The 23,366-nt window shown below is 51.8% G+C and overlaps 1 protein-coding gene across 2 annotated transcripts in view; it reads right to left on the bottom strand.

Annotated features, from left to right (window-relative positions):
- ZBTB7C (zinc finger and BTB domain containing 7C) overlaps positions 1-23,366 on the bottom strand; it is a 97,803-nt gene that overhangs the window by 13,059 nt on the left and 61,378 nt on the right. For both annotated transcript variants that reach the window (XM_032653948.1, XM_032653949.1), the window contains exon 2: positions 288-1,508. In XM_032653948.1, coding sequence (XP_032509839.1) covers positions 288-1,508 — 1,221 coding nt within the window. The remainder of the gene's footprint in view (positions 1-287; positions 1,509-23,366) is intronic.

Below are 23,366 nucleotides of genomic sequence, written 5' to 3'. Positions count from 1 at the left end.
GCTTTCCTGGATCTGCAGCGGGTGCTGAGATCCCCCCTCCCCACTTCTGCCTTAACCAGAACAGCTCCGCTCTGATCTCTTTGGCATCTTGGCCTTCTACCTAATAGCACAAATAGGAAAATATCCGAAAATCACTGCACCAGCTAATGCCTCGCACCTGTTCTGGCGATGAGCTTGCTGTGCATCTAGGATCCAGCTGGACCTCCCCTGACCTGGGTCTCTCTCCATCCCCGAGGCCCCCGGCCCTCCCCGCCCTGCCCCTCACACCCACAGGCCTCCGTTCGCACCTGGTGAAGCGGACCTCGCAGATGTTGCACATGTATGGCTTCTCCCCGGTGTGGGTCCTCATGTGCCGTGGCAGCTTCCCGGCCCCCATGATGACTTTGTGGCAGATGGGGCACTGCTGAGAGGCCTTGGGCTTCAGCTTGCGCTCCTCCACCAGCGGCCAGGGCGGGAAGAGCCCCCCTAGGTGGGTGGCGCTCAGGAAGTTGAGATAGGCACCGTAGTCATTCTCTGCCTTGATGGGGCCCAGCGGCCCCCCGGGAAGGTCCGGGAACATGGCCTTGAAGAAGTCGCTGGGGAAGGGCGGCGGCGGAGGTGGGGGCAGCTCCCCCCTCTCCTCCTCCTTGATCTTGCGGTTCTTGATGACCAGGTCTAGGGGCCCGCTGTCCATGGGCTGCTCGGGCAGCTGGGCAAAGGCACCGAAGTCCCCCGACCAGAGGTGTGGAAAGAAGTCCGGGGCGAACGGAGATAAGGAGGGTCTCCTGTCGGGGATGTTGGCTTTGGGGTACAGGTTCTCCCTCAGCAGAGATTCAATGGAGAAGTCCCGGATCACGCCCAGGTGGCCAGGGCTGCCGGCCCGGAAGGAATCGGGGAAGTCCCTGGGAGCGTCTGAACAGGCCTCCGAGAGGTGGTCCATCCTGGAAGGGCTTTGGTGGCAGCTGATGTCCTGGGGGTCAGGCAAGTTGTCTTGATCAGCAAAGTCCTCCGTGTCGTCGTCCTCCTCCTCCTCTTCCTCCTCCTCCTCCTCTTCGTCCTCCTCATCGTCGTCATCTTCGTCATCGTCGTCGTCCTCTTTGTCATCCTCCTCCTCCCCGTCCCCCCCGGGCTCCATGATCTCGAGGCACACGTTCACGATGCACTGGATCTCCAGCATCCTGGCGGCGTTGAGGATGTGCTTGACGTTGGAGGCCGTGATGGTGAGCGTGGAGGTGTAGGCGAACTCCAGGATGGCGGCCAGCGCCTCGGGCTGGACGAAGTCGATCTCGTAGACGTAGGGCTGGCTGGCTAAGGTGCCGGCTGTGAAGAGCTTCTTGAAGTACTTGCTGCAGGCGGCCAGGACGGAGCGGTGGGTGCGGTACTCCTGCTCTTGCACCACCAGGAGCACGTCGCAGAGCAGCCCGTCATGCCGCTGCTCGTTCAGGCTGCACAGGACCTCGCTGCTGTGGTTGGGGAAGGGAATGCCGATCAGCTCGTCAATGCCATTGGCCATGTTCTCAGCCAGAGCCCTGTGGGGACACACGCAAGGAGAGACCGGGTTAGAGGACGTGGCCCCAGGAGGGGATGCCAGCTCCGGGACCCTGGCCCAGGGAGGCCAGGCCAGTAGGCGTGCTTGCCCACCCCACCCCTGCCTTTGCTTGGGGCTCCCCTCCCTCCCCCTCTGCTAGAAACCCGGCCCCTCTTCCTCAGCTTTTCCCAATCTCACCTGGAATTCAGAGCCCCGCTCAAAAGCTGGGGCTTCTCGGTGAACCACTGGGCTCTTCCCGGGACCCCAAAGGCCCTTGGAGTTGGGCTTGTCATTGGGCAGCTGGCGTCTGCCTTTTAGCAAAGGCTGTGGAATCTTCTCGCAGGCCCGATTTCCCTGAATTCCACTTTGGGAATGTGCAATTCCTGAACGCGGGGACGGACAGCCATGTGAAACTCCATTGCTCTGTATGCTACGGGAATGGTGGCCGCTACGGACTCACACAACGTCTGTGGGTCAAGCGCCAAAGGAGGAATTTTCTCTCATGACTCAGGGCTCCCTCTGGGAGAATGCTTTGGTTTACTTCACAAATCCTCTGACTCCTCTAACAGATTCAGATTTTGCTACTTTTGGATATTGATGTGGGCTGTACTAATGGAGAGGGCTTCTAACGGTAGCTGAGTTGTTCCCCAGCCCAACTTCACATGTGGCAGTCTTAACCCCCCAGTATGTCAGTGTTCCTGTATTTCGACGTAGGCTCTTTAAAAGGGGAATTAAGGTTTAAATGGAGTCCTATGAGAGGGCTCTCGTCCAGTATGACCAGTACCCTTACAAGAGGAGAGCAGGGCACAGACACACAGACGGAAGACCACGTGAGGACACAGGGTGGAAGACAGCCACCTACAAGTCGAAGAGAGAGGCCTCAGAGGAAACCGACCCTGCCAACACCCTGATCTTGGACTTCCAGCCTCTAGAACTGTGAGAAAATAAATCTCTGCTGTTTAAGCTCCAGTCTGTGGTACTTTGTTATCGCAGCCCTAGCAAACAGATAACAGCTTCTAGGAATCTTCAAACCGATCTCGTGGCCCATTTTCAGCAAGGGAATGGGAGCCTTTTGGCAGGTGTTCTGCTTTCTGACCTATTTCTGGCTTCATCTTAGCTGGTGAGGTTTCCCTTCATTTGCAATTCTTGATTTTTTAGACAATACTGTCCTCCTATATGTGTATATCTGTGAGCCATTTGACCTATAAATATTTATATTCAATATTAAATTCGAGCTCATTGTTAGCTAATTCATCATGTCTGTATTCTGTTACTCTTCGGGAAACATATCCCTACGGGGAGAAGCCTCTTCTAAGACACCTCAGCGTTATCTAGACATAAGACACGAAGTGTGGCCGGTCATAGCCGCCAGCGGTCGGGGAGGGGGGCGCAGAGGACAGCAGGCACTCCCTCCCTTCAGGGAGCAGAATTCACAACCCAAGTCAACAGATTCAACCTGGACCACAAGCCACCTCAATTTTTATTGCAGGGCAGTGACGGCCCTGCTACTCAGGGCAAAGCTTGGCTGTGGCCCATGGATAAATCCTAGCAAAGGCCTGGCCCTTCCCCGGCTGCAATTACAGTGGGGAGAAAAGAAAAACAAAGTCTGGAAGACCCACGGCCCAGTGGCAAGAGCTTTGGGGATCCCCACATACTTATCCTTGGGATGTTTCTGCCCTGAGAAGTCAGAGGCTGTGGAAGGGGAGAAGGGAGAAGTGCCAGGCCCACAATATGTGCCCCAAGTGGCCTGGAGGCACCAGGGACCCGGTGGGGTGTCAGGGTGCTGGGTGCTCTGCCCGCCTCATCCCTGCTCCTCTGTGGGTGGTGGAGGGCCTTAGCCTTCCCCCAGAAATCTCGCCCGGGGAAGGTATTCAAGAGGTTTCCCAGAGCAAAGGCCTTGCTGCTTTCCTGCCTGCTTAAAAAGGGCCAGAGACCCCACAGGCCGTGCATTCATTCTCTAAATAGACTTTGGGTTTCTTCCTGTGCCCTGCCCTGCACAGAAGGCAAACCAAGCAGGCCCTTGCTCTAACAGAGCTCACAGGGACATAACAGCTGCGATAAAGATGCAGCAATACCCACCCAAGAGGAATAAGATATCACCACACACCTATCGGAATGGCTAAAGTAACAAAAAGTGACAACACATCGCTGTGTCCGCCCGGCTCTCTCTGGGTTCACTCACTCTGGGGGAAGCCAGCTGCCATGTCATCAGGACAGTTCTTTGGCAAGGTCCACGTGGCAAGGGACCGAGCAGGTCCAAGTTACCAGCTGTGTGAGTGAGCCACCAGGAGAGTGGGTCATTCAGTCCCAGTCAGGCATTCAGAGGACAGCACCCCTGCTGACAGCCTGAGTGCAGCTTCATGAAAGACACTGAATCAGAACCACTTAGCAAAGCTGCTTCGGAATTCCTGACTCATAGACACGGGAGATAGTAAAAGTTTATTCTTGTTTTAAGTTACTCAGTTTCAGAGTAATTTGTTATACAGCAATAGATAACATAATAGATAACCAGGAAGATAACAGATAATACAACAGGCAACACAGAGGCAATATTCACTTCATAGACATTATGGGTTTGGGATAGCTATCATTTCTGGCAGATGGCATTAAATGCTGTCTTCTGACAAAATCAGTATATTACGACACTGGTTTGATAGATAGAAGTAGATGTATCGAGGAAATGACACCTTTTTCTAATTCCCACGAAGCTACCCTAATGGTAGCAGGGTTCTGACACTCAGAGGAACCTTCTCACCTGAAAAGACTGTTCGTGAATGAAATGCCCCATCAACGATTAAAAGCCCAAATCATTAAAACCTCAGGAAATTAGTTCTTTCACGCAAGTTTTCTTGCTTGCCAAGGGCTTATTCTTATAAAGACAAAAATGTTTTTCAGGAAAAATTCCCACAATTCCTTAGACTTATCCCTACCTTCTTAAATAGAGGAGCTGGAACCCGTTGGATGGGGTGTAGGTGATCCTTGTCTCACCCGAGCCCTCTGAAGGGTGGACAGCGCCAACCCTGTGCTAAATGTCCTGCTTCCCATGCTTTTGGAGCTGGTCTGCTTGGGCCTGGGGGTCAGAAACCACAGCTGTGTGACTCCGGGAGGCCCCACCAGCTCTCTGGGCTTCTCTTTCCTCATCTTGTCATTGGATGGACAGGGGAAATCTTATAACCAGCGTCATGACCATGAGAAAGCACAAAGTGGATCTGGCAGTGGGGAGGGGGTGACAGGCCTGGGTGACCCTGGACTTGAAGGCTCGTCTGTCCAGCAGCGACTTCTCACCATGGCATGGTTTGGAGTCTTTGTACCATTCCTGGAGGAACAGATGTAACCACATAGCTCGGGGCTGTTTTTCCTGGCAGGAGGTAGCAGGGGAAGGGGGGCTGTGGTTTGCTGTTTTTATTAACTCTTTGGGAAGAAGTGCCCCCATCCTGCCTACACTCTGGAAGCTTCCCTGGTGACCCTAAGATCCCCATGCCTGGTGGGCCCGCAGACAGCAGTGTTCCAGAGGGGATGCCATGTCCAGCCCCCACCTTTGCACCCAGGCCCTCCATCCCCTCCCTTCCATCCCTCCCATCGCCCAAGCCAGGGCACTCCTTCTCCAAGAATAACACGCTCAGGAAAGAAAATTACACACACACACACACACACACACACACAAACACAAAACCAAACCGCTCGACAGCTAGGAGAGGCTTGACGCAAAATATGAACCTCTGGTATGAAGGTGATAGAAAAAATATAGAGCCAAGAACTAGTGGCGGAGGAGGAAAAGGGGGAAAGAGGAGCTTGCAAGTGGAAGAAGGAGGTTAAAGAGCCAGAATGCAGGGCAAGTGAAACCTTTTCAGGTGTGGTCCCCATTCTAGAGGACATGAGGCTCACCACAGCCTCCCCTGGGCCTGTGCCCTCTGTGGAAGTTTCTAGAGCCCAGGTACGTCCAAGTAGCCTTCTGGCAAAGGCAGCACTTCTCATCTCCAGCCTAGGTTAATTCAACTGTAACATGAGAACGTCACTAGCCTCAGGTACTCTACCTGCCTCCCTGCTCTCACTATAGGGAGATGGGTCATGCCCTTTAGCTCACCAGCTAAAGAGGAGGAGGGGGTGTTTCTATGAGAGGATCAGAGAAGAGGTGGGGCTGGAGCCTTTGGAAGGAGAGAGGGGGCCTTGGACTTAGAGAATTGCACTGTAGAAACCTGGCTCTAGAAGTCCTCCAAACTAATTTCTTGAGTGTGACTTGAATTTTTGTTTTTATTTGTGTCCTGTTCTAATAACCAAATCAATCAAGCAGGCAAGCCAGCGTTTATAATAACAATCAAAACCAGCTACCATTTATCAAGTGCCTGTAACATGTCGGTCATTGCACCTCTAAGCCTTCTTCAATCAACACGACCGTGAAAGGTACATATTTTTATCATCACCTCCAATCTAGAGATAAAGAAAGAGTATGGAGAGGGTAAGTGACTTGCCCAATGCCACACACAAATGTCCGAACCAGGGTCTGAACCCGGCAGCATTTGGTGCCAAAGCTCACGTTCATTCCCCTTATAACACTGCCCCTTACAAAGTCTGACTTGTGGGTAGGGGGATTTGGACCCTAGCCCCTAAAGGTTTAGAGATTTAATCAGAGTCAGTGCTGAGGGTTGTACACTAGGGACCTAAGACCCAAGCAGGCCAGGGGGGCTCAGGACTGAGCACCAGTGAGAGAGGTACAGACAGGGAGGCAACAGACCCCTGCGGGCTGGGGGATCGGAGCAGGCTTCCAGGAGGAGGCGCCCTGTCTGATCTGTGAAGGATAAAGAAGATCTCACTGGGCAGAGGGGCAGGAAGGACCTGCCCCATATCATTTGGATCTGGAAAGCTTTGGGTTTCTAGAGTCCCGCCTGAAGATGTGTTTGACCTGGATCCTGAGCGAGATCACACAAGAAGCTGTTCTCAGCCAGCGTGTGCCTGAAGTTGGCTGACAGCCATCTGACAACAGGGGGATTATGCTGGGAGGTGGAGAGTGAGGGCCCTGCTTTAAGACCTCCCGGGTCCACATCCTGGCCTCGGGGACTAGGTTTCACCCTCCTGAGCTCAGTTTCTTCATCTGTTCAGTGCGGATGGTAAGCGTTGCTGGGCGGATCAAATGAGGGAAGGCACAGGAAGTGCTCCTGGGACAGAGGGGGTACTCAAACACTGCTGGCAATTAGGGAGTCCGGGAGGGACAAAGACACCTAACAGGGGTCTTGACAGAGGGAGGTGACATCGTACCAGGAACTAATTTCCCTTCTGTATAGTTTTGCAGAGACCATACTCTTTAATCACCTCTCCCAAAGACATTCCCAGGGCCACCCCAGCATGTAGAGGACATTGTAGTCTTCCAAGGTCCTTTCATACCTCCTGTCTCATGTACTCCTAACCCAAAGAGGCAGGCAAGGCTGGGAGAAACTTTATGCCTATCTTACAAATGAGGAAAATAAGGCACAGTGAGTAGCTCATGCCCAAGGTCACACAGCGCATTAGAACTAGAACCAGGTATTCTGATGCCTAAGCCTGTGCCCCCAACCGGGTGTGGGGTTGTCTGGCTAGTAGGCACCCCATGTCCTAGGACTGGTTTTACTAGGAATGTGAAGTGCAGGGATTGGCAAATTATGTGTACCCTCCTGCTGCCCTCAGTCTGCTTATGTGGGAAACGGGGAAGTAACTGCATGGATCTCACTTGCTCCAGGGAAGGATTTGTCTCTTATATGTCTGTATCATTCCCAGGATGCCATTAGGCAGGAACATGGGAGACGCTGAATGACTGAGGTTTGTTCAAATACACGGTGGAGAGAGCCTTGAAGTCACAAAAGGCAGTGGGTGGCCCCAGCCCTCTGCACTGGGGACATCTGTCATTTGAACAGAGCCCTACCATTCGCAAAGTGCTTATATCTATTCATTTCATCCTATTATGATTCTCATTTGATGGGGATCAGAGAGGCTAAGTCCTTCGCCCCAAGTCACATGGCTAGAAAACAGCAGGTCAGGGATTTGATTTCTGCTCCAGTCCCATCCCTTTCCTGTCCTCCATGGCGACCTCAGTGATGTGACTTTCAGGACAATTCTATTGCCTTGATCCACAAGTCCAGTGCCTCCTTGATTCATACTCAGGTCAGCAAATCTGGGGCCCAGGATGACACTTCCATCTGCCAAATCCTCACGGCAGACTGGCCCCAGCTGGCAGGCTCCCACTGCCCTGGGAGTGGTCCCACCCACCTTTCCAGCCTCCAGTTCCTCCCCTGCCTGGGCCTGGAGCTTCAAAGACGCCTGGCAGAATTAGTGAGGGCGAGGGTGGAGTTGCACAGGGGCAGAGAAGGGATGTGGATTCTTTTCCAGATTTGGGAATGAGGCTAGGTAGCACCTACCTGCCTCCTTCGAGCAGGTCCTTAGTCTCTGTAGGCAGGGAAACCTGCAAGGGGCTGGTGGACCAGGGCAGGAGAGAGCGCAAGGAGGCCTGGCCCAAGCAGCTGTCCAGCCCCGTGGATCTCTGCCGGGCGCGCCCCACCCTGCCCTCAGCTCTTCCCCTAAGCAGGGCAGCCACACCCCTCGGCCCCCGGAATGCCCCAGAGGCTGGGGCCAGACATGTGGGCTGGAAGGCTGGGCAGGGCCTCCTCAACTTCCAACCTTTGCTCCACCTGCCAGAGCTCCCTAGGCAGAGCCCTCCCAGCTGCATGAAGCCTGCCTCACCTGCTCTGCCACCCTGCCAAGACATGCCTGGAGGCCACAGTCCCCAGCTCAGCCTTGGGCCCAGGGCTTGGAGCCGGTTGGTTTCTGTGAAATGAGCTCTGAGTCTTCCTCTGCAAACGGTGATGGATGTTCCAGATGGTCCCTGACAGCTGGAATACAGGCCCTCTCAGCAGCACGTGGCCATGCTTCCCCATTCTCCCCGCCCCCCCTCCCCCAAGGCCTGTTCCCTCCACCCACAGCATAAGGCTTGACGGGGCAGAGGCCGGGCCCCGCAGGAGTGCCAGTGTTCCTACCCCACACAGAGGGATTCTCCCCACATCCCTACACCTGGGGGCCTGAGCTCCTTCTCTTGACACCAGGCGCTCACATCCCTGCCTCACCGTCCTCTGAAGCCCCCTGACTTAACTGTGCTGTGTTTGTTGAGCACACCCACTTTCCTCTATACATTTTCTGAGGATCCCTGGGTACAGAAGGAATTATTTGGCCCACTTCGCCGGCGAGAAACCGAAGCTCATGCTGGGTGAACTGTCTCGCCCAAAGTCACAGAACAAAGTAAGTGACAGAGACCCCGGACCTCCTGACTTGTCACCCAGACCCTGTCCACTGTATCACGCTGTATCTATTTCTTGTCACCTCCACCCTCATCACCATCACCACCTCCACACTCCACATTGGTTTGGTTTTATCAGAACAAGGTCTAGAACCCCCACTGGGAGTTTTGACGGGGGGACAAAACCCAGGGTGTGCTTCTCGCCCCCTACATTCTTACCGGGATGAAACAACACACTCGGGACAGGCTTGAGGGGTACCTCAGAGGGCAGCTTGAGGGATGGGTGAGGAAGATTGAGGGGCAGCTCTGTACCTGGGCTTTGGTCCTGGGGTGGGGTGGGGGTATCTGAGCGTCGGAGCTGTTTAATCTCCCCCGGGAGGAGCCTCTTCTTCACACCATCTGGGTGAACCCCAAGTGGGCGTGCCGGGGCTCCTGCCCCCATCCCCTCACCCAGGGGGTGGCTTGGAACCTGTCACTCTTCAAAGCACTTTCACTTGCGTGGCAGCAGGCAAGGCCAGTATTATACCCATTTTACAGATAAAGAAACAAAAGTGAAGTGAGGTTAAGGTCACAACATCCATCAGTAACGCTGGAAATCTCACATATTCCCTGAGGCCATAATTTGGGGGCCGCACTGTGCAGTAACCTTGCAGGGAAGATGGGAAGGGTGGGTCGTCTAGGGGCTGCATGGCCTGGAGGGGCTGAGGCCCCTAGCACGCTGGTGGGGAGGGTCCCACCTCAGACGGCTAGAGCACTGGCTGGGCTGGCCCTGGGAGTCTGAGCCAGACACATAAGTGGTATCCCTTCAAACTGTGGTTCTTTAATTATGTATTCATCCTTTATTTATTAGAGGGCAAGGCGGGGGAGGGGGGAAGACTTGTTTCCTTTTAAGAGAAATTGCACACCTCTTTATGTTCCAAATAAAGGATTTACTACTTGTGTTTATTACAGGCGATTTCCCGAGCCAGAAGACTCCTTGGGAGGCTTATTAAACCTTATTAAACCACCGAAAATTTAGATAATAAAATAAATCACTTGTTTCCCATAAAGAGCACTAGGCCCCGGGTTACTGAGTTTCAGAATACCAGCTGCCTCTGGCTGCCTTTGCAGGAGGTGTCCCGGCTGGTGGGCTGGTGGGCTACGCTCCCCACGGCCATGAGCTCGCAGGAGGGTGGGGAGGTGGGGACCACGCAGGAGCCCCCGGGAGCACTATTCTTTTAGCATTTCTGCCCAAAGTAGCCGTCTCCTGCAGAGGGGTGGGAATGGTTTAGATTTTGTGAGTTATTTGAGGAGTTGTGTTCGGAGTGGGTTAAGAGGCACCACTTGTTTCAACCCTTCCTGGGGATGTAGTTTAGTGTTTCTTCTAGAAGGCACCAAGGTGCTTACACAGCTGGCCAGCCTGAGCGCGCTCTGCCGTCCAGCCACCTTGACCTGTGAGCCCAGGGATCCCTGTGCAACTCCTATTGCCGCCGGGCCAGGGGGCTTGATGGTGGGAGAAGGGAAAGCACTGCCAGGTGAGAGGGCCAGAGCTGGAGCGGAAAAAGGCCGAGGCCTGTTTTGGGAAAGGGCATGAAGAGGGGGGCTGAGAAATGCCCAGGTGTGCAGTAGGCAGAGGGGGCTACGACGCTTTTGGGGAGGAGGTACAATTAAAGTCTGCACTGACAATTCATCTGTGCTCTGCAGCTGAGTTACTGGTGACCTTGGACTGGCCACGTTCCCTCTCTAAGCTTCGGTTTCTTCTTTTATGTGAGACCAGGAGGCTGTGAACGTCCCTTGCTGCCCACACACTCGATGGTGCTATGGTGTCCTCTAGCTGATCCACTTAAATATTCTGGTTCCAGGGTGGATCTTTGGATTCTGAGGTCACGAGCAGCTCAACCTCTGCTGTCTTGGGGCTGCTGTGCCCGACTGTGGACTTCCTGATTCTGTCCTCTACCCCCAACCCAGGTGTCTCAGGGATGCTGCCAGGTTACACAGGGAAATAAGTGTGAACACACATTGGGGTCTGGAAATTGCTTCTCCAGAATGTGCCCTAATTCATTACAAACAATCCTACAGGCCCTGTGTGGGGAGCATGAGGAAGAGACAGGCACCCAGCTTGACAGAGATACAACATGTGTTGTATTCCTCCAGCTGATACAGACAGAATGAAACTATCCCCTGAGATGTACTGAGTGCTCGGTGTGAGTGGCTGACCTAAATATTTTCTGTAGATTCTCTCACTTAATCCTCTCCAAAACCCATTTTTCAAGTGGAGAAACTGAGGCAGAGTTGGGACTTGAACCCAAGCTGTCGGGCTCCAGGTTTCCTAAGCGGAGTTTACCCATCTGCGGCTGGAGAAACAGGGATGAAAGGGATGGAATTCCTTAAGGACTCACAGAAAAATGGGAGATAAAGACAGCAGTGCTAAGAGCTAGGCCAGAGGTGAGGACAGGGTCCCTTGGGGGCAGGCCGAGGGGCAGGGACTCCGTTGGGGTGGGGTTGGGGAACTCCACTGGGGAAGCGCTGGCAGTGAGAGGAGGCCTCAGATGCACTCGGACTGTGTAAGAGGCCATGGGAAGGAAGTCAGGGAAGCTTCTGGATGGGAGAGGAATCTGCTTGGAGCTGCATTTGAGGAGGTGTCGGCAACAGCCTGTCCTGGAAACCAGCTAGGATAGTGTACCCTCTGACCCGTTACTCAAAGCCACACCCCTGCTCCGGACCCCTGGGGTCAGAAGGGGTAGGGAAAAGCTGGGGGGTGGGGTGGGGGCGGAAGGGCCCGAGGGAGGAAGGAGGGCAGGATCACACTCCCAGGTCTCATCCAGGTATAAGATGTCCTAGTTATGCCTCAGCTCTTGAAAAACACTTTGGCCTCCCTGCTGCTGTCCACTTCGATTTGGAGATAAGGCCTGGATCAGCGGCCCAGCCGGATGGCCTCAAGGATCCCACCCCGGCCTGTGTTTTCCAAAGGAAGTGAAACCTCAGATTTGCCTCAAAACTTGCACTTTTCTTCTACACAGACGCCATCCACCATGAGAACCGCCTGGCATTTGGCTGGAAGGACAAACTGGAAGCCTGCAATTTTCGGGCTTAACTGCACAGTTAGTTCCATATAATATTATTATATAGAACTTTTATTGCATCGAGAAAGTCCAAGCATTTCCTTTTCTTATTTACACTTGAGCCCTGTCCCTCCTCGGCTATAATTTTCTCTCTTGCCCGCTGCAGAACTGATAGCTGTTTGGTTCCAGGAGCCCTCTCCAAAGAAAGGACAATTAGGATGTGAGTGGAAACTCATTTGTCACGAGCGGTTTACTCACGGAATATAGTCAATTCGCAAACGTTATTGATCACTTGCCACGTCTTGACTGGGGCTTCGTGCTGTGTGGGGCTCTAAACAAGACCCTGCACCTGCTTTTGAGGAGCTTCTGACTTTCCTGAGCCGTAAAACTAACCCACAGCAAAATATCAGGGAGAAATAGGAACCCAGAGGGAATCCCATGTGAGCTGGGTCCTGCAATCAGGGATGTGGGAGCCAGTAGGTGGGTGTCTGGGCTACACAGCTGTCTGGGCAGGACCCCAGAGCTAGGCAGCTGTGATGGAGAGACTGCTTGAGGGTGTACAGCGAACACCCCCTTTGGAGCACAGCCCAGAGTCCAGCCTCCCCTGTATGTTTGGTTTCTCCAGTGCACATCTCAGGGGATGGGAGCTTTCCTTCCCTCTGCCACACTTGCCCCCAGCCTCAGCAGGCAGCACCAAGGACAGGACGCTTTCACAGCCTCTGAGGAGGGTGCCTTACCAGTCAGCACCTTCCAAGTAACTATCCCCACCCCCTCCGCCCCGCCCACCACCATTCATCATTCATCTGCGCTGAGAGTTTTGGTCTCCAGACTATCAAAAATTACAGTGAAAATATTCTCAAGGGACAAGCATCCCCCACCCCATCTGTACTCCTCAGCCCCCAGCCCATAAAAGCCTGGCTGATGTACTGATGAGCCAGAATGGGTTCAGCAGTTGCCTTGTACCTAGGAAGTCTGGTCCCCCTTTGAAGTCTCAAGATCAAAAATATTGAAGAAATACAAGGTTAAAGAGTTAGAAATGAGTTGGTGAAAAAACATCATTATTTGCAGAAGATATGACTGGATACTTTCCTACACGCACAGTGGACAAGTTCAAAAATATATTAGAGGATCCCATTTACTTGGCAACGAAACTAGATATAACACCTAGGAATACGCTCATAAGAAATGTGCGTGATCCATACAAAGAAAGTTTTAAATCATGACTGAAGCACTCTTTAAAAAGACTTAAATGAGGGCTTCCCTGGGGGCGCAGTGGTTGAGAGCCCGCCTGCCGATCCAGGGGACACGGGCTCGTGCCCCGGTCCGGGAAGATCCCACAGGCTGGGGAGCGGCTGGGCCCGTGAGCCATGGCCGCTGAGCCTGCATGTCCGGAGCCTGTGCTCCGCAACGGGAGAGGCCACAACAGTGAGAGGCCCACGTACCACACACACACAAAAAAGAATAGCCAAGAGATTTCTGAAGCAGGTGACTAATGGGAGTAAGGGGACCAGCCTTACCGGATATGAAAACATAAAGTCATAAAAATAAAATATTTTGTAATGGATCATGAACAGAGAAACAGATCAATCAAATGTCACTGGCAGTCCATAAACAAACTCACATAAATTCATATGCATATGAATTTAGCAAATAGTAAAGGTGAGATTTCAATTTTTATTTTCAGATGGATTTTTCAGTAAATGGGATTGGGAAAACTGGCCAATCATGTAGGAAACAAAACAAAACAAAATTTGGACCCCTTCCCCACTCCTTACACCAAAGTAAATGGTGGGTACAGTAAAAGTTTTAAAGGTTAAAAAAAAAAAGAATTACGAAAAAAATTGGAGAATTGTTTTATAATCTCAAAGGGAAATGTTCTTCTAAGTAAGAAACAAATAAGCTGGGAAAAATATTTGCAAAACATATGATGAAGGGCTAATCTCCTTTATAGAGAGAGCTTACATTAAATCAGGAAAAGATCTATAGCTAGCTAGAAAATTGCAAAAACTGTTTTAGCTTAAAAAAAAACATGAACAAGAAGATCACAGAAAAAGAAATATAAAAAACTTTTAAATATGTGAAAAATGCCCAGCATCACTCAGGATTAAAGACATAAAGATTCAATACAAAGAGATTTCAATTCTGATGACCTAGAAATTTCCCTTATGGATATTATATTCATTATCAAATGTATCCAACGTAGGTACAAAGCTCATCCTTGCCGCATTGTTTCTATAACCAAAGACTGGAAGCAAACAGTATGTTCATCAATGGAGGGCTAGCTGGGTACACCATGGAGTACTATGCAACCATTAAAAAGAATGAGGCATATCTGTATACGGATATATGGAGAATAGCTCTAAGATTCAACTCCAAAGCACGCTACATAGAGACTGGTTTGTTACCACGTTTGGAAAGAAAAAGAGGACCACATGCACATATTTTTTGGTAGATGCAAAGGCTAACTTAGGAAAGATACACTAAAAACTGGGTACTGGTTCTTTCCGAGTTGGTGTTAGAGAGCTGCCAGTGAGGGGTAGAAGGTAGTTTATTTTTCTATATGCACTCTTTGGTGATATTTGAATTTTAAAGCCATTACCATTTAAAATGTTGAGTGATTCGAATTCTCTCCCTTCTTTCACAAAACTCCCAAACTCTTTGGGATTTACTGTAATGTCTGATCACTGCTGATTTGTTCTGGGCCCTTTCAGCAACTCTATCTCAGTTTTTCTGTCTGTAAAATGGAGTTAACAACACTGGGCTGTCTATCTCCTAGGTGGTTGTGAGGATCAGATGAGAACTGGATGAGAACCGTCAAGTCCTGCAGGATACAACTGTAGGGTATTAGGGGTGGCCCATGGTCTGACCAGAACCTGCCTACGACGTAGTAATATTCCTGTGGCTAGAAAGGCAGGCTATGCATGGGAGCTGGAGTCTCCAACAGTGGAAGAACCCATGATTTCAGCCTCAGGAGGCCACTGGTTAGTCCAACATTTATCATATAGCAACAGAGAACACAGGGAAGAGAGGAAGCCAGAAGGTTGTTTTGGCGCCATCTGAACTTCAAGAACCCTGGGAGGGTCTGGCTGCAAATGATGATCTTCCTGGTAATCAAAACCTTACTGCTTTCTAGTCAACACCTATTTCACATGCATTAACTCATTTGTTATGCCCATTTTACAGATGTGGCTACTGAGCCCTAAAGGATTAAAGCGACTCATTCAAGGCACCCAGATAGTAAGAGGCTGAGCCTCCCCACCTGGATCTAGTCATTTCTTTACTACAGAATTTTGATGACTCCCTTTAGGGGATCCCACCATTACAGTCTGCCCATCACAGTCCTCCATAGTCTGGTCTTGACCTTACTTCCCAGTGCTCTCCAACCAGGAATCTCTCTTTAAACTCTCTTTAAAGCTGGCTTGTGCACTGCCCTCCAAACACACCATGCTCGTTTCAGCCTTGTGCCTGTTGCTTTAAGCGGTCACACTTCCAGGCCACCTCTCTCTCTCTCTCTCTCTCTCTCTCTCTATCTCGAAGAGACCGAAGAGAAAGAGACTGAGCTCCAGTCTCACTTCTTCCCTAACACCCTCCCCCTCTAACCCAAGGTGATGTTTCATCAGTGTCAGCCAGGTTCCAGGATGGCCCCCAATGATCTTCACTTCCTGGTATTCACACTTTGTGAATTCCTTCCCACGTTGTATCAGGGTTGGTCTGTGTGGCCAGGGAAGTGATGGTGTGAGACTGCCAAAGCTAGGTGATAAGAGACATTGCCACTTTTGCCTTGCTTTCTCTGGGTACCCATGCTGTGGGAGAAACCTCTTATCATGTTGGGAGATATGGAAGCAGCCTACGGAGAGGTCCAAATGGGCAGGAACTGAGACCTCACCAACAACCAGCACCAAGTTGCTAGTTACTGAGTGAGCCATCTTGGAAGCATGTCTTTTAGTCCTAATCAAGCTTAAGACGACCCCAGTCAGTCAACATCTTGACTATAAACTCATGGGAAATCCTGAGCCAGAACTGCCCAGCTAAGCTGCTCCTGAATTTCTGGGTATAAAAATCATGAGGATAATAAATGTTTAGTGTCGTTTTAAGCAGCTAAAGTTTGGGGGCATTTTTGTTATACAGCAATAGCTGACTAACACACCCTTTCACCCCCTTTCAGGAGTTAGGATATTATCCCTTGGCCCTTGCCCATTTACCGTCTTGCCTAGCTTTTCACATGTATAATCTTGTTTCCCCAGTGAAACAAGAATCACGTGTGGTTTATAATTCCCCTATATCTCCCATCATGCCTAATGGGGGGCTGGGAACAGAGGGTGAGATCCACAATCATTTTCTGGCCTCTTGTTTGTGAAGAGAAGGTGAGTGTGTAACTGAAAGGCTACAGCACATGAATGCACGATGCTTCCTCTTGACTAGTAGCCTTACAAGCATGCAAACAACTCACACAGAATACCTGCAAACCCACCACCTAAGACCGACAGCTCCGCCCTCACACCGGAGCACTCCCTTGTGAGCATTCCCAAGTGTTCTATGGTGAGTCACAGTCGTGATTCACCCCCAGGGGCCTCCCAGAGGGATGGATGGGAAGGAAGCCCTGGAAAGGGCCCTTACTTCTTACTAATGACACTGAATGCTGGCTCGTTTCCAAAAATGTTTCTTTCAAAGCCGGAGTGACAGCCCCTACCTTTTGATGCTCAATTCTAAATAGATTGTACGCTTAAGCTCAAAGAACAGTGTAGAAGTTTAAGGATCATAAAGAGAAATCCTGCCGAGGGAGCTGTTGCTGCTCCTGAGACAGCTCCACCCCACCCCCAGCCTCTCCAGAGCTGCCTGCCCATCCCCAGAGACACATCTCCAAACCCACCCAGGCTATTCTCCCTACCGGCAGCGGGTGGGAGGACACGACCCTTCCTCCGCTCCCTCCCTCCTCCCATCTCTTTCCCAAGCCAACAAGCTGAGTCTTCAAGACTAATCCAAAAAAGCTAAAGGGCGGAGGGGAGCCCTTCTGTAAAACGGTGTCTAAACAGAGGCAGCTCCACCAGGTTTTTTGGCCGGGTGGGTGGAGGTGACCAAAGATACAATTATAACGTAGCCCATCCTCTCCCACAAGACCGCTTTAACCAGCGTGTAATAAAGCCCCGGCTCATCCACCCTCTGATGTGGATCAGATGAGATGAATTTTTAGCTTTTCTGGGGAGTCTGTGCCAGCCGGGGAAGCAGAAGGGGGAAGAAACAAACAAATAAGCTACAGTCATTGGAAGAAGGAAAAGTCGGAGCCTACTGAGCAGGGACCCGGGAGTCCATCCTCTGCTCCTGCCACGGCTAACTGTCCTGGTCCCAGCCTCGGCTGGGACTGCACCTCCCCCTCTCTCGCTCTTCTGCTCCAGACGTCAACGTGTTGTCCCTGCACCATCTTGGCTACCTGTGCCTTCCCCTCCATTCCTGCTGACGCTCGTTCAGAAGTGAATCTGTTCCCACCACCGACTCCCAGCATGCATGCCGGGCTCCACCACATGGGTCCTGCCTACCTTATCCGCCTGCCTGACTCCAACGATTGGAGGGTGTTACCAGCATGCTCAGCTCCCACCACCTCGGCCTTTCTCTTCTGTCCCCTCTGCTGAAGGCTGCCTGCCTGCCAGCGTCCTCATCCTAGCCCACACTTAGCGGGCTAACTCTTGCTCATCCTTTAAGACTTGACCCAGGCATCACCTCCTCCAGGAAGCTTTCCTGAATTAGGTGCCTGCCCTCCATGTTCGTTTCCTTCCCTCTCTCCCAGCCCTCACCACATAGAGATGTAACTGGAAAGTGGGTGTGACTGTGATCAACCTGTGGGAGAGGAGGGAGAAGTGACTCTGGGATGTGAGGTGCCAAGGGTGGGGGCCAGGACAGGGGTAGACAGACCACAGTGGGTGCTGCAGGATGAGCACTGGAGTGTCAGGAATCCCCATAACCCATGGGGTGAGAGGGGCTGCCAGGGGTGGACAGAAGCGTGTTCCAGTCCAATCCCAGGTGCCTGAAAGGTGGTGACAGAGCAGCCGTGGTGTTAGGAGCTGGGGCGGGATGGGACAGAGGTAGGGCCAGGAGTGTGACCCTGCTCTGATCTCTACAGACCAAGGGACTGTCCATTCAGGGAGGAGGGCAGGACACCTTGGAAATGGCTATAGGCAATTTACAAAGCTTCAGTTACTAAAATTGTAAAAGGACGATGTGTATCCCAATGCAAAGCTCATCGGAAAGATGGGTAGTGATTAAGACTTCCTAAAACAGACAACAGTAGGATTAGACAAAAGTTAGATTATTTATATCCCCCAGGAAGTGTCATTCCTTCCTTTTTTCTTTGCCCCAACATTCACCATGGTCTGCAACTGAGGGCCACAGCTCATGCCTTCCCACCTGGGAGCTTGTGGCCTCCTCCTTTCCTTTGTCAGGGACGCTCTCGCCTGCTCCAGTAGTCTGAGCCTCCAATAGTCCTGAACACTCATTAAGCTCCTCAGGCTATTGGAGATGAGGGCAGAGGGTCTTCAGACACATAAGAACCCCCAACTCCATTAGTATGCTGAGCAAACAATTTCTCACACATACACATATGGCTAGTTTTCAAATGTGAGCAGATGGGATTGTGACAGATTCAACACAAAGGCACATAAAAACACTACTGAATCATATGAGCCAGGTATAGCCAGGCAGAGGTCCATGAAATGTTTTGAGCTTCAAAAAGGATCCTCATCTTCAAGAGGATCAGGCCCCTGGGCTGGAACGTAAGCTTCGTGACAGTAACTGGTAAGTTTCTTTCTTCCGTACCCAACATAGGATGGAGCACGGAGCTTCACACCAGCAGGCATGTGACATGTTTGTTGAGTGACTCATTGAGCACGCGTGGGCCTGGTTATCTTGAAGTGGTCAGTATCACCTTGATTTTCCTGAGGAGGAAATGACCTGGGAGCACAAGTGATAGAGAATAACAAAGCCCTCAGTAAGCAGCAAATGCTGGTTATGCTCTGCCCTTCTGGCAGTGCTGCGCCGGCCACACGCTGTGCACCTGTGCTTATATGAAGCCCAGGAGAGCAAAATGCTAAACCAAAAAATATGCAAGAGTTAAGTCTCCCAAAGGAAAAAATAGGAGAGGCTTATTTCTTCTGATGAAACAATTGATGAATTGGGATAAAAAGCATTTCCCCTAAGAGCCTTCAGCCCAATAGTCCTTCACAATTGCTATAACCTCAAAACATAATGAACACAGCCACTGTGAGAGACCCATTTTTCTTCCTGAGTATTCACAGTTTGAGAGGTGAAGGGAGTGTCTGGTCAGTGCTTTTGAAGAGGTTCGATCCCTGAGAGAGGAGAGGAGAGCAGTTCCCTCCCCTCCTCTCCCAGGAGGAGCTGGGGGAGCTGGGAGCATCCGTCACAGTGGGTTCTACTCTGGTCCACGATGTCTCAATATCACACCTCACCTCACTCACAGATCCACTGAGCCCTGAGCGAGTCAGACACATTGGAGCAGTTTTAATTTCATGCACTACTTCCTGAGCACCTACTAGTTTCCAGGTCATGCATGAGTGGGCTCTTATATGTGTATTACCTCGTTTAATCCTGACAATAACCCTGTGAGCCCCATTTTCCTATAAGGAGACTGAGTCAGGAGTGGTAAAGTCACATGTCCCAGGACGTGCAGTGAGTCAGTGGTCTGCTCCATTCTAGGGGCTCCGTTTGAGAGCATCCAACAGCCGACAACTGGGATATTGGTGGAAGGAGCTGGGAATTTGGTCTGCATACATCTGAAGAAGGCTCCTAGGATGTCGGGGCCGGATGGGATCTTTTATACCTGAGGATGCTGAAGCCCACAGAGGGAAAAAGATTTGTCTGCCTAGGTAGAAAATGCACTCTTAGTGACGCCAGGGTGCTCATTCAGGCACGGGGAACTACAGTGGCCAAAGGGCACCGTCGTTTTGCCTCCCCTGCTGAGCTCTCCACTGTGGTGACTGTTCCAGCACCCTGTAAAGGATTATAATATACCATTCTCACCCAAAGTTTACCCTCCCTTCTTCCCATCACCCAAGCCCAAGGTGAGACCAGCTCATCTTGGCTTTCCCAGGACTTTCCTGGTTTAAGCATTGAAAAGTCCCACATTCTGGGAATGCCCTGGGCCTGGGCAGAGTGGGATGGCTGGCCATCTAGACTCTCTCTGCCTTCCTGTATTAACCTCCCGCCTCCGCTGCCTTCCGTGATTATGTGACCCAGCTTCACCAGACACACAGTGCAGGGCTTATGGCCCCAGCCCACACCCTTGAGGTGCTGCCCTGCCCGTCAGTGCGGAGAAAGAATTCCTGCCGTCCCTGTGGATTGCTCAACCCTGGCACCTTTCTGCTTTATGTGTGAGGGAACAGCCCTCTGCCTCTGGGCTCCGAAAGGGCAGGGAGGGGCAGAGGTGCAGGAGACAGACATGATGGAGACGGGAAGAAGGGAGGGAGGCAAGTTAATGAAATTGAGACAGGGAGAAAAGGCGGCCAAGGGATGCAGGGATAAGGGAAGTGTGGAGAAAGGAGAGAAAGAGGGAGAGGCTGCAACATGGGTCATATAAATAAGGAAATGGCCGACTGCTGTGGCCAGCTGTGGTCCAGGTTTCAATGAATACCCACCAGGCAGAGATGGATTTAGAGTTACATGGGGCTGTGGAGTCTAGCTGGTTTAACGCCTTCTTTTTGCAGATTTTGAGAAAACTATAGCCTATAGGACTGGAAGGTAAGAACCTCCAGAGTACAATCATGTCAAACTATTTTTTCTACCCAACCCAGAACTTTCATGGTATCTTGTGAGTGGCAGGTTCTTAAATGTTCACTAATAAGGACGGTGACAATAGTGATATTTATCTCTGGCAATCCAGTCCCCTTCAGCAGGTCTTTCCGAGTCACCGTCAACACAAGGTTGGACGATTATCTTGGAAATTTGAGCAACATGGCCATGAAGGATGAGAAGGTAGCTCCAGTCCACTGGGAAGCAGGAGCAGGGCTGGCCCCCCACGTGGGCGGCTGCTGGATGGGGTAATTGGAGGGCACCTCCCTAAGCTCTCAACACCCCAACGCACCTCTCTTCTCCCAGACTGGGATGATGCTACCCAGCTTGCCATTCCCTCCACTGGGAATTCCCACCAGGGGAGGTTTTTTGTTTGTTTTTTGTTTTTTGCGATACGCGGGCCTCTCACTGTTTTGGCCTCTCCCGTTGCGGAGCACAGGCTCCGGACGCGCAGGCTCAGCGGCCGTGGCTCACGGGCCCAGACGCTCCGCGGCATGTGGGATCTTCCCGGACCGGGGCACGAACCCGTGTCCCCTGCATCGGCAGGTGGACTCTCAACCACTGCGCCACCAGGGAAGCCCTCCAGGGGAGGTTTTAATGAGGAACTCTGTGGGTGGGAACAACCAAAGCCATTTTTATCCTGCACCAAAGTCTTCAAGGATTTCTGGATTAGCCTGAGAGAAGTACATGTGAGCTCCTGAGGGCAACTGCTTGCCCCCTTGGAAGATCCAGGGCACCTGCCCCTTGGGCCTTGGGCCTACTGTCTACACCACTGGCCATGCAAGATGTGGGAAGGGGAAGGACAGTAATAGAAACTGGGAGAGGAAGGGGGACTGAAGGGGGGTGCTCTCCGGGAGGGGGGAATGAACAGAAGCAGGAGCTCGAGAGGGAAAGGGCAGGGACGGCTTACTTTAGAGAGCAGCACAGCCCACAGTGGGTTCCTCATACTCCTGGTTCCCCCATCCAAGAAAAGGACTCCCTGTTCAAAGATGTCAGCTGCCAAGATCTGACATGTCTTTTTGGTCTGGGAGAGGCCCCCATTGTGAAAGCCTTGCGGGGAAGCAGGATCTGACATCCCGTTGGGGAAGAGGGGGCTCCCTTTACTCCCACCCCTGGCAACAGGCTAATGGGCACTTAACCCAGGCCCGGCCTGGACACTGCTGCCGGGACTTTGAATCTTAAGTGAGTGACAGCTAGCAGTAGAGGTGGTTCGTGTCTCTTTTTGCAACTACGAACTTCAAAGATGACACAAATATGTTTGGGAACCTGAACACCAGAGCCCTGTTCCAGATTCACAATAGATGCTACACATACACACACACGCCCCTCTGAGAAAGCCCCTATGAACAAAACCTGTTTAACTTTGTTTAACTCTGCATCTCCCAAACCTGTTCAAACTTTCTGCTCTGCTAAACATCTTTAATATCCTGCAGAACTGGTATGACCCCGGAAGGAACCCTGGAAGGGAATGCTGGTATGGAGCTGTGCTTTCCCAATTTTTCAGTCCTGGGATCCATAGAGAAATACTATTTTTATGGCACACAGGAGGATAAGGGCTCTTGAGAGGTTGCTGGCTGCTCAGCTGCTGGGGGCTGAGGAGTCAGTATCTAGGCTACTGATTGGAAAGCTCTGGAACACAGGACAGAGCCCTCTGGAATAGGAGCCTGGAGGCCTGACCTCCTGCCCTGGCTCCAACTTGAGCTAGTCTCCCCGAGGTCACACAGGTAGCTGTGGCCTGGCCTATGTCCCTGGACCCCCAGCCTGGGGCCTCCTCCTATCACACCACACAGCTTCCTGCCCGGAGAAGTGTTCTTGTTTGAGGACACCTGAGTTCTGTCATCAGATGAGGAAGGCAGGGTGGGAGACCCCACCTTCTAATGCACCCCTCACCCTTAGGGTTAGCTCAGCACCAGGACTTGCCAGCTCTGTCCCCTGTCCCCTCCCTTTCTCTGCAACCAGTGCCTGGATCTAGCCCCAGCATGGAAGCTTCCTGTGTGAGGCAGCCCTGCCTTTGGAGATCTCCTGTCTCCGGCAGGTGATGTCTGCTCTCTCCTGCATCTGCCAGCCAGGCCAGCTGAACCTTTGGCTTCAATGCCACACACCTTCTGAGGCCCCACAATTATTACAGGGTGTCCCTGGGGCCCGACCCAGTGCCAACCTTTGCTCTGCCAGCCCTGGTTTTCGGCCCTGTCTCTGGAGTCCTCCGTCTGCCCACAGCCTGCTTCATCCAGACTCCGTTTGGATCACAATCTCTGGCCAACATCACATGCATATTTCAGAGGGTCCGCACACCCCATTGTGCTCTGAAGCCCTTGGGGGGCAGGGGTGGGGGAGGTGTGCTACTAACAAGATCAGCCACTATAACTGGGCTTTGACTGAAAGCAAATTCTATCTCACAAGCCATATTTAATGCTGAACAAGTGGTGGGTGTGCGGAGACTGTCTCTTTGGATGATGGCATTAAGTGTGCAAACCCAAGCACACATGAAGCAGCCACAAAATTATAGAGACCAGTGGGGCCTGAGTATACATGCAGGGTGCTGGCAGCCACTGGGAGGCCTCCCATCCCTCCCCTCTACTGAGAGGTGGCGTCAATGTACAGCATCCCCTGCCCTGTTTCCAAGATCTTGAAGAGTAAGTCTGCGGGCTGGGATCTGGGGAGAGAGGCAGGGCTTGTCCACATGAGCACAGAAACGTCCTTCTCTTTGAGATCTCACTACATTGCCATTAGGAGGAGAGGAAGGAGCAGCCCCTGGACATTAGAA

Source organism: Phocoena sinus, chromosome 14, assembly GCF_008692025.1.
Source record: "Phocoena sinus isolate mPhoSin1 chromosome 14, mPhoSin1.pri, whole genome shotgun sequence".
Lineage (NCBI taxonomy): Eukaryota > Metazoa > Chordata > Mammalia > Artiodactyla > Phocoenidae > Phocoena > Phocoena sinus.
This window is presented reverse-complemented; position numbering and strand designations above follow the sequence as displayed.